The sequence below is a fragment of the Pseudopodoces humilis genome, chromosome 8 (assembly GCF_049639895.1).
Source record: "Pseudopodoces humilis isolate 2021_Gansu_Grassland_sample_001 chromosome 8, ASM4963989v1, whole genome shotgun sequence".
Classification (NCBI taxonomy): domain Eukaryota; kingdom Metazoa; phylum Chordata; class Aves; order Passeriformes; family Paridae; genus Pseudopodoces; species Pseudopodoces humilis.
In genome coordinates this window covers 18,112,989-18,125,133 of record NC_142207.1, presented here as the reverse complement: position 1 = coordinate 18,125,133, position 12,145 = coordinate 18,112,989, and the positions used below count along the sequence as shown (strand labels likewise).

Below are 12,145 nucleotides of genomic sequence, written 5' to 3'. Positions count from 1 at the left end.
GTGTATTGTGCACCTAGTTTCAGTGATACTGCACACCCATTTCATCTATGCATTTTTGAAAATTCCAGTTTAGATATTCACGTTCATATTTCTCCGTGAGCTTTAACACCTGTTGAGGTCAGGTCCAATGTACAAAGAGATGGATGCACGCTTTTCTGCAGATTATTATGGACAAATTTCACATTGCAATATGTCTGAACTATAGATAATGCATGGCAGCTTGGTTATTGTGGAATACTGCCTCTAAAATGGAGAAACTGGAAAGTATGGGATAAATACTGTAGTCCTCAAGGACCACAGCATTTAAACATCAGTTTAGATTGGAAGTCAATCATCAGTTTGAGGAAAGGTCAGAAATACCATAAATGCAAGGTACATTGAAAAAAAAATAATATATGATGTTAAAAATTACCATTTATTAATACAATATATTAAATAATTTTTAAACTGAGAAGTGACTGTTTTTATTACATAGTGTTTTCTTAAAATGTTGCTTGCATCATTCCAGTCTGGAGAGCATTTCTAGCAGAATGCTGTAGTAGTAGCAGAGCAAACAAAAATTATGAACTGGCTGAACCGTAAGTTTGAAAGACCTACTGTCCATTCTTTAACAGGAAAATGAAGAGTTCAGTGACTCAGATATTATGCAGTTAGTTTAATAAGCACAAAAGGGTAATGAATTCCTATTATTGAAATTACTTAAGACTAACAGTTTCAACTCAACATGGAAGATTAGGTATAGCCACTATAAGGAGAGATCACAAATATCAGATAGAAAGGTAAAAAATTATCAATAGAACTGTCAATTATCAAGAACATCAAAAAGACGACTTCATTTATGTGGGGCACTCTGTATGGTGAGATGTATCTTTCAAGTCTCTTCTCACTAAAAATCTGGTATGCTTCATTTACAGAGCTGTAACAGTAATCACATGAGTTAAACTGAACAGAAAAATCCTAAGTTGAATCAACAACAGCTGATACTTGAAATGCAACAATTAAATGCCTTATCCCACTGAAAACTCAATTACTCTCCTGTTGATATAACAAAGTATTTCCTTAGCATGCTGCTCTATTATACCCGAATTTAGCCCCAAGCAGATCGGTATATAAAGAAAAATATTATACCATTATTATAATTATACAAATTATTCAATAAATTCAGTCTGTAAGAATTCAGCATCATTTGATGAATGAGGGAGAGAGAGAAAAAAAAATTTTCAACAGTATAATTTATTTTTAAATTTTCTTTGTTATTTTTAACATTGAATTTATTGTATGGCACTATGTACAAAATGTATAAAATTTAGTATGCATTAGAAACACCTGGGAAGATTTTATGATACAACAACTCAAGATTTTATCAAATCAATTAAGTTCAGTATGCTAGGGAAACTTTTCAGTAACATTTATGTATTTCCACAGAAAACTTATGCTCTGGTATAAAACAACTGAGCCAGGGACTTTGTACTGATTTCTGTGTATTCAACACACGACCTGGGAACGGACCATGTTATTGCTATTATACTTTTCCCTGCCTTTACATAGGAAAACTTTTTCTAGCTTTACTGTGACTTGCCAGAGTTCACTCATATGGAATCCATAGCTGGCTAGCTAAACTACCCTTAACTAAAGCAGCCCCTGATATGTTAGGTATGTAGCATATATCCCAGTTCTTTATCTAAACATATCTGAAAGTTACCTTTGTACCTGGTAAATTGCTCTCTGCTTACCAGCATTACAAAACCTGGATTTAGGCTATTTCCTTTACACATATATAGCTTTTCTAAAAAATTAACCTACAGAAAAAGAGAATTATCAAACCCAAGCATTACCTTTGATCTAATAGTAAGTCCATTTTAAGATTTTTGTTATACCATGATTCTAGATTCAAAAGGATTCAGTCATGCAGATTATAAGAGATGTATCAGGATCAAGCATTAGACACTCTTTGAAAGTTATGAAGAAAATTTTCTGAATAGTATGCTAAGAAAATTATTCTCAAAAGAATCTGTTTTTCAAAACCTCAGAATGTACATACTCCACCTCCTTTTCAAAGAAAACAGTAAGGGGACAAAAGTAGTTACGTGGTTCTAAAGCAGCAGTATACTGATTATCATAGAGATATAAATATCTTTTACATCACATGTACCAACAGCCTTGCCAGTCATGCTTTAGTCAGCAATACAGAACAGTATGAGATACAAATTTTAGTTTAGCTTTCAAGATAGGAAAGCAGCTTGCCTATCAGAGAAGCATTGCAAAAAGCAGCAGCAGCCAAGATAGGTCAGGAAGTTTTTGACATAATTACTTTCTGAACCTTGACAACATCACATAGATTCATACAATTCTGCTTCACTTACAGCCAGGCCACTTTTAACTTCTATCATTCCTTTGTTCCAAAGATGATTATCTGACAGTAACTGGACAGCTCTTAGCTTAATATTTTTATCAAAGCCAAATTCCATGATTGGCCAGGATACCACTAATAGAGGTTGAAATCATGATTTAAGGGACTGAAGGAGCAAAGAGCAGGACAGACATTAGCAGGAAGATGGCGCCAAGAGAAACTACCACTTTGATTTCTATTTCAATTTCCTTTCCTCCCAAATACCCGTGAAAATGCTAAATAATGGAAATTAAATTTGTTTTATTTTCTCAGTGCTGTGTGGATGTCAGTATGAAAATGAAAGGTTCTGTGATATAAATGGCAATATTATATGCAAACTATCCAGTCTTTTCCACTATGTGCAAGCTGTATCATCTATAAAATCTTCAGAGTGGTAGATAGCATTGTGATTCCACTGGTGTAATTAAGTGGAATCTGGATGTCACTCTTTCTAATGCTTATACAGTTAGGCAGAATATGAGTACAGAAATCCAGAACACTGTAAATCAAAGCAAAACCATTTTGTGGTGATTATTGGTTGCAAATACTGCAAAAACCCAGTATCCCTAAATTATAGTCTGCTCTGGGCTTTATTGATATTCATAATTCCTTTGATCTACTTATTCATGAGAATTTATTAAATGAAAATATTTGCAAAAAAAGTTGTATGAAAACAAAAGCATTTTAAGTAGTGGTGGAAATGTGCTCCAGTGGGAAAAAGCTCTCCCACCAGAACCTACTTAAAAAGGCTCTTTAATTCATACAAGCAATAGTGAAAGGATATTTCTGAAACAGAGTAAGGGACTGCTGTTTGCAGTTAAGCAAACTTCAGTTAACTCTAACAATAACAACTTGATATCATCCAGAGTGAATCACAATATTCCAATACAATGTGACCAATTCACAAAACAAAGCCTAAATTTCTCAGAGTATGAAAGAATTTTAAATAATGAATATTTTTAAATCAAAATACATCTTATCAGAATAATTATTCTTTACAAAATATAAAAGTAAAAGCTCTGGAGCAAGTATATTTTAATTCTACCAATTTACAAAATTGGAAGCAGCAACTGTGGTGTTGTAAATATTATGGCATTTTTTAATAGGTGAGATGTAAATAACACTGAAACTGGTGAACTTCTGGACATTTTGATCCAAACTCAGTAGCTTACTTACTTGAATGCTGAACTCTATTTATTACTGATGAGATGAGAATAGCTTCAAGTTTCTCAAGGCAGACAACTTTAAATGTTTGGGGAGGTAATAATTTTTTGACCATAAATTAAAGAGCTATATCAAGATTGAATTGGGCCACATCTTGCAATCAGCGCTCTCTTTGCACCTCTGCACCTAAGCATGAGTGTAAGTAAGAGCAGAACTGATCTCTGAATGTTTAACCAGCCAAATAATTGTTTTTTTTGTATGAATTCTTTCAACCAAATCATGGTCACATGCTTTGACTTCAGAAATTAAATTAATTTCATGCTTAATGGTGCTCCAAATACTGCAAATTTATCTCCAAAATAACTAAATGCTTGTACAAGTACTAAAGGAAAGCACTTCTAAAACAAATGTGAAAAATAAAAACATGACTATGCTGAGTTTGCAGGTTACTTCCATTATAAATTAAAATACAGTAGTATTAAAGTTTTCTAAAACATCTAGCAGCTTTTCATTATCAACACAATTTACAGATGGACTTACATATAAATATAAGCTTCTGATGAGAAATGTAGCATATGTGTTACATATTCTGCCTTCCCTCAAAACAAAAGAAAACCCTTCAAAAACAGAATTCTGAATTCTATATCATCAAGATTGGGAAAGGTACATAGCATGCACTGCAAAATACTGTTAGAATATTATGGAGAGTTTCAGAGCCACAGGAATCTTGGGGCTGCCGCTCTTGCCTGACCATGCTGTGATGCGAGTCCCGTGGCTCAGCAGGGAGCAGCTGTGCATGTTGATATTTATTGCAATGAATGGGACAGGTTCGTAGCTGAAGAGCATGCAGGCCAGTCAATATCTGCTAAAGGGTGATTAAAGAGGATATAGAGAGATGGATAACTTGCTTAGGTAACCTGTGTAAAACTGGTGACACGATGCTCTGCCTCGCTAAAAGGCACCAGAGCTGCCCGCTTGACTGATCCAGCTTGGTTCTACTCCTGTGAGAAGTAAGAATGGTAGGAAATGAAGTTCAGGACACAGCACCTCTGGCTTTTTGCGCTGAATATTGCTTAAAGTAAAATATACATTATTAATGTGTCTTCAACAGCATTAGGACATCCCATTTTTTTCAAAGCATTGAAAAAATATTTTGTCATTGGTATATCTTGGTGCTATTATTGGCCTATAAGTTACATTTAACATAAATTAATTATTACCCGCTCTTAGGATTATTTTAACTAATTATTATACAATCATGTACTACAATATTTTCCATATAAAAGATCCTCATAGTACTTAAGAGCCTAAAATGGAAAAAATATATTTATAGTTTCTGCACTAAATAGCAGTACTGCAGCTCAGATCCACAGACCTTTATTTATAGGACAATGTACTCAGCACAGTGGTCCCACAATTATTAACAACCTACTTCCATGATAAAGTTTTATTTAGTATTTGTTCTCTAATTTCCTTATTATACTGTATTCACCTACTGACATTCTTATGGACAGTATTTTTATAATTAAATTTATTTCAGGTTCCAGTAACTTTCTAGAAAATTCCTTGTTAATTCACACCTACTAAGCATGTACAATATTATATGCATTGTTTCTGCAAAGGCACAATCTAGTTAACATTTCTATCAAACTACTGGAAGATACATGTGTTATAACAAAGAATTCACCAAACATTAACATGCTAATTAGAACTTGCTCATAAATGATTATTTTGTTGAATTCTGCTCATTGCCCTAAACAACAGTGAATGCATACATGTATTTGGTTGTAGACACAGAAGCAAGCAGAAGCACACAGACACACACTCATCAGCATCTGCCTATCTTGTGCAGTGTCCTCACAGCACCCGGGTGCCTTAGCTGCCTTTCATCTGCAAATCTGCTAATTGAACACAGTTTGATGGCAGCTCCTGACTTAGATTTTTTCATTTGTGGTGTAAGCAATGAAGTGACTGGCATATCAACTTGGCAATGGCAGTATCATACAAATAAGAAAACACGAGAGGCAGAAATGCAAGGCACATGGCAAAAAGAAGGAAGCCTTGTAAAAGCCATTTGTAGTAATTTTTTTAATTTAAAAAATGTCTTCTCTTCCTATGGATCATTTTCATTGCAAGAGTGTTGCTCATCTTACTAATAAGCCAACACTCCACTATATCAAAAACCGTGGTGGCTAAGAGTATCTAGTGAAGAGTAGGAACTAGGATTAAGATTTTAATGCTTTTCTGTCATGCTTCTGTTACTCAAATCTACTTGAAATTTAGGCACTTTTATAAGAAATATGCTCACAATCTTTGCCTACTGCTGTGTCTCTCTTGAAAATCCCTTAAACTGATAAATATTCCCTTCAACTTTTCACCTTCAGCATCTGCATTAGTAAGAAATTTTGGCCCTGAATATTTTTAAGTTTCAGACTTAAAAGTTTCAGACTTGGCCAGTCAAAACTGCTTGGCAGTAGTTCATCCCTGACTCAATATGTGTTTCTTTGTCTTATCACTTGATCAGTTTGAAGCTCCTGAAGCACAACAGCATTAAGTGCCTCCAAGAATGCAATGAAGACACTGCTTTCTTTTAAATATGGCAGGTGGAGTAGAAAAAGCCTTTCTTTTATGGTGGAAGCTTAATGACTGGAGTTCATGCCTCAAATGTAGGATAATCCACTATAAAACTTCTCCTATAGGAAGTCAGTATTTTTGTCATCTTGTAGAATAACCCAATGAGGATCCTTCCGTGGGAAGAAAAGAAAGATTTGGTTAATGCAAAGTCAGCAGCCACATCATGTAGGTCTACAGTGAAGTTAGAGATGCACCATTGTCATACTGAGCCCTGCTAACAACCAGCGCAGAGGTTTGTATAAAGCTTATCTTCCACCTCTCCTACTGACAGAGCTCTTGTGCAGTGAAGAACAGAGCAAATGAAGGTTAAACTGCAACAGATTTGTTCTACACCTAAGTACTAGTTTTGAAGGGTAAGATAAATATTAATACAATCAATCTGAAAAAAAAATATAAGAATAATAAAGACATTTGTGATAAGAAACAAGAAAATGCAACTAAATGTGTAATACAGTTGGTAACGAAAAGAATCTCAGGAGAAAAATTACTAGAATCTTACCCATATTTATGCTCTCAGATTCAAGTAAGAGAAAATCACTAATGAAAGCCTTTATGTTATTTTATGTCTACCCCACAGCATGCAATACTGTTCAAAAATACCCATGCTAATGCTGAATGAGCTAGCATCAGTACTAAGCATTGCACAGACTTACTCCACTTGAGCTGATGTGCCTCCAGCACTCTTAGATGTGCAGGACAAAGCAGTGGGTTAATAATACACACACAGTAATAATGCCTTGGCATCCACTATTACTCTCAGTGCTGACTTGGATTTATCCATTTGGCACCACATTGGGCCAGAAAGAGGTACATTTTATTAGTCACAGTAGGTAACAGATTCAAATATCTTAAAGCTTTGAAAATAACAATGAGTAGTAAAATGAAAGGATTTTATACTGGGATATTACCAGATTTTTTTTTTTAAATTACAGATTTTTTACCATAAGGCCATTACTTCAGTGGTTCTGCTACCATCAGATGAATTATTAGTGATTTATATGACATTTTTTTAGTGATGCTAGTCCAGTATTCAAATGTACCTACCTATGATGTATATGGATGCATTTTCACTACATAAAAAAGGTAAAACTTCAGAATGAACTGTTAAAAAAACAGGTTAAAAAAGAAACTGCTCTAATGAAATAAGCATGGAGAAATTTGCACCAGCCATACACACTTTGTATGGCTTCTGGTATCTAGGACTATTAAACTGGTTCCTTTTCTTGTTAAGGAATTAACTAAATAAAATAGAAAAAAATATTAATTTTCTAAAAACATTACTACACATCTTGATTTTTACTGTAAATGCCATATTGTATGACCATCTTTCAAAACTCACAACCTTACCTCAATTTACCAAAAAAGCATTATGAATTTGCATATGCTGTTGTAAAGGAAGAAAGATTTGAATTCAATGATAATAAAAAAAAAGAAAAGAAAAAAAAAGAAAAGCATCGGAGTATTTTAAAACTAGAAATAGCTTACCTCTTTGCTTTCTTCCAGGTCTGATTCACTGCTGAACTCCTCTGTGTTTAAATTTTCAAAATCTGATTCTCCAACAGCAATGGGCACTGTCACGGTGAGACTTGGATTGTTTATGAATGACATGTAATCACTTTCATCAACAACATATTTTTCCACACTGCTGCCTATGCCACTGGTAGTTCCATTCCCATCTTTGAGATAGGCAAGGTTTTTACCTATGTCTACTATTGTATGGTTGGAAATACAGCTGTCTTTTTTATTATTAAGGTCTTCAAGAGGCTTGATTTCATCTAAAACTTTCTGTTTTCTAACAAAGGCTTTCTGGATGAATTCCCGCACTTTTCTCTTCACAAAATCTATGCCTTTCTGAATCCTTGCCACAGCAATCTGGAGATTGTTCATTTCATTATCATCGTCTGTAGCAGCAAGGTTGTCTGAACTAAAAGAGCTCAGCAGCAAGGCCAGAAACAGGTTTAATACCTAAAAGAATATAAGGAAAAAATTACTCTTATTTTTAAGTCATAAAAGCAATGTCATTATGAGTTTTTCAATATGAGATAATTTTTATTTCACGTGTAACACTTTATTTCTACACACCATCCTGCTATTCTATTCGGTTCATAATCCCTATCCCCAACATTTTATTATCTTGCCAAAAGGTAATAAACTTATAGCTTCACTAATACAGGTGAAAATCTGAGCTATTCATTGACTGTCTCCTCCACAATCTGCACTAGTGCAGATCTGCTCGTCAAAACGGAGAATGAGGCAGAGTACAACATAATGTAGTGATTTATGCAAGCTACATCCACTGCAGTGTTCATAGGCCAGGGGAATGTAGGCAAATGCCAGTCTTCTACAGTTGAACAGACCATATTTCTAGTATCTCCAATTCATATTATAGTAAAATTCTGCATTGGTAAGTATATATGAACCTATCTTGGTTCTGGGCAGGAACACTAGCTAAGATATAGAGTCCATATATGGGATACACCTCAATTCCAAGAAGCCATTTCAGACTTTCTTGCATGACATTTTATAAACATACAAGAGAAATTTGAATTGTATGCAATTATGACCATGTGCAAAACTGATTAAATATAATTTAATTAAAAATCAGCTAAATTATATTTGTCAGTTCTTCCTGCTCAAACTTGCAGAACATTTTATAATATATGCCACAGGACTCACATTAGTCTAGTGAGACTTAGTAGTGATGAATGTGGATAAGCATATTTATAAAATTTGTGGATCATACCAAAAAGAGAAAGGATGACACAACACTCAATGATAAAGAATTGCAATTAAACATAACCATAGTTTATGACAAATTGGTGAAATGATTCAAAATCAATATGTTTAATTATGAAGTACTGTTGTGGAAAGGACTGTAAAGAAATATTAAAAGTATATATACAGAAGGTGTGAAAACTGGCAAGGTGGAAACACTGCAGAAAGGGGCACAGAGACTGCATCAGGAAAGCAATGCTGGTACAGAAATTTCATGTGTCATTTGGGCATGTCCTGCAAGAAATGCTAAATGTAAGAAATTAAAGTATCATTACTCCACATTATTCGGTACTTGTGTCTTTATTAAAAATGTTGCTTGGGAGGAATTCAGACACCAGTAGCAAAAGGGATAAGCCATTTACAAATCATCACTTAGGAGAAAAAGAGATAGGCTTGTTTTGTTTCACAGAGAAATAACTGAAAGTGAAAACAGTAAGCTTCTAAGTATTATAAATGTTGTCATAAAGACCAACAGTTTTCCATCAATTTTGAGACAATTTAGTTTACTTGGCTGTAGAAGGTGATTTAAATTAGACTTTTTTTAAAAGGCACTCTTAACTATAAGCATAGTTCAGCACCGATCTTACTAAAGAGGTTAGTAACTTACTGAGATTTAAAACAAAAAGTAGACAACATTTTTTATAGACAATCTATATATATTTGAACCTGGTGTACAGAAAGGGCAAGTGAACTACATGATTTCGTGCACTCCTTCTCTACTCTTTGTTTCAGATTTCTAAATCATGAAAAACAGGAGATATGCCCTAAGAGTTATAAAAAATCCCCATGGATTACATACCACTAGGTTTCCAATCACCATGACCATCATGAAGACTGTAAGGCACATGGTTTGGCCAGCAACCTCCATGCAGTCCCACATTGTTTCTATCCATTCTCCACACAGCACTCGGAATACAATCAGGAAAGAGTGGAAAAAGTCATGCATGTGCCAGCGAGGAAGTTCACAGTCACTGGAGATCTTGCAGACGCATTCCTTGTAGCTTTTCCCAAACAGCTGCATCCCAACCACAGCGAAAATGAACACAATGATGGCCAGCACCAGGGTCAGATTCCCCAGAGCTCCCACGGAGTTGCCAATAATCTTAATCAGCATATTTAGGGTTGGCCAAGATTTTGCCAGTTTGAAGACTCGAAGCTGCAAAACAGAAGAATGGTATATGGTTCTTCATTATCTAAATGTAATGAAATTACTCCTATACATTTTATATTTCAGTTACTCTGTGTCTACATCATATCTCTTTAATCTTTAGAAGCTTTAGTTACAAAATTTCTGTTTCCAGTTCTTTGTACAATACTACACAACAGCAGCGTTAAATCCTGATTCAAGTGATAAGAAATCAAAAATGTCTCTGTGCTCATTTCAATTACATTGAAATTATCACAAAGACTCCAATTCAGACTTTGACTCTTTTGGTGACTTCAGGTATTTATAAAGAAGTTGTACTTGTTAAAGAAGTTGGACAAAACAGTCTTTCTCCTCTGAGAAAATATTACTAAAAATAAATTAGCACATATGAAATGAGATCAGTTTAACAGGACCGTAAGTGTATAGTCACTCCCAGTTTCTTTCATCGTAACAGGCAGTGAGATGGAGGAAATGGTTTTCCTAAAGAAAGAAGCAAGCTAGAGTTGTTAATGACAGACATACAGGTGATTTGCAAGTATCTTTAACAATATATTTTCTGTAATTTAAAATAAATGCAATGTGGCTTACAAAGCTTGTTATACAACATTTAGGAAAAAAAAGCAAAGCATTATATTATTAAGTACCACTTGAAACACACAAAAATTAAATTATTGGAGAGATACAGATTTTTTTCAGACAATTGAAAGAGGACAATAATAAAAGGAATATAAAACTAAATATTATTTCATGTGGTGATTTTATGTTTTATAAAGAAAATACACAAATGTCAAGTTAAAACCAGAATCTACAAATGAGAGAGAAGTCAATCCAGACAGAGTTTAGACTTTAGGTAAAGTACAATATAATGCTATGCAGACAACCAGAAAACACATATTTAAAACCCCTTATTTCTTAAAAGGAATATATTTAACTTTCAAGTTAAATATTTTTTTTTATTTAAGGCAGAAGTTGAGCTTGATGACCAGGACCTCTAGCTTCATATCTCTCACTGTGTAGGCTCTTTTCTGAAGAGTGTTTGGACACTGAATTGCATGCTAGTCTAGTCTGAAGCAAGACCAAGGTTTTTTAAGTTCCTATTCATGAAAGAGGTATCTAGTAACAGACAGAGACACTGTACTGACTTCTGAACAGACAAGCTGTTACACGGCAGACAGACCCTTGCACAGGATAGTAGGAGAAAGCTGGTAGGGATGAAAAGCCCCTGAACAATGAAAAATCTTAACACTACTCTCCTTTAAAACTAAGCAAGAAAGGCAATTGGTAATGGAAGTCTATAAGCTAAAATTGTCAAGAAACTTTTATTAATTAACCCATTATCTACCAAGCAATTCACTAATCTTCAGTCACAAGTACTGAGGGCCCTGTGGCTCTTGCTTTTTTTTACTCCCTCATCCAGGGAGACGACGCTAAGAATACTTTTATTATAGAAGTTACTTCTTTAAGCATACTTTCAGCAAGAATAGAATTGATGTTGACAGTATCTTGAAAGAAAAATAGACATTAATAAGATAACATGCAAAACAAACCTGACATAATATATACATGTGCCATCTTGTGATGATGCAATGTAGCATTTTGTAAGTTCTAAATAGATTTTCTGTCTCAGCCAAATATTCAATTTGAAAATGAAAAATGCACAAAATATATATGTACAAATAGAAAAATTTAATATAGAAACAGTATAGAAACTTTAAATAGTATATTTACCAATCTGAATGATCGAAGGACAGATAATCCTTCTACATTTGCAAGGCCAAGTTCCATTAAACTAAGACTCACAATAAAACCATCAAAAATATTCCAGCCCTCTTGGAAATAATAATAAGGATCCATGGCAATTATCTTGAGAAACATTTCTGCTGTAAAAATTCCAGTAAACACCTGGAAGGAAAATACAGTTTCTTAGTCCAGTTTAGGAAGAAAATATTTAGAAAGTAAAACTAATGGTATCAACATGTGCTAAGATACATTTTCAACAATAAATTAATGATAAATCTGAATATCTTCTCGATATT

At 34.1% G+C, this 12,145-nt stretch overlaps 1 protein-coding gene across 7 annotated transcripts in view; it reads right to left on the bottom strand.

The window, feature by feature from the left end:
* The window catches only part of LOC102109585 (sodium channel protein type 2 subunit alpha), a 75,473-nt gene that overhangs the window by 18,659 nt on the left and 44,669 nt on the right, over nt 1–12,145 (bottom strand). For all 7 annotated transcript variants that reach the window (XM_088059213.1, XM_088059215.1, XM_088059218.1 and 4 more), the window contains exons 15-17: nt 11,838–12,011; nt 9,762–10,118; nt 7,673–8,152 (exon numbers count right to left, since the gene is read on the bottom strand). In XM_088059213.1, the coding sequence (XP_087915339.1) occupies nt 7,673–8,152; nt 9,762–10,118; nt 11,838–12,011 (1,011 nt within the window). The remainder of the gene's footprint in view (nt 1–7,672; nt 8,153–9,761; nt 10,119–11,837; nt 12,012–12,145) is intronic.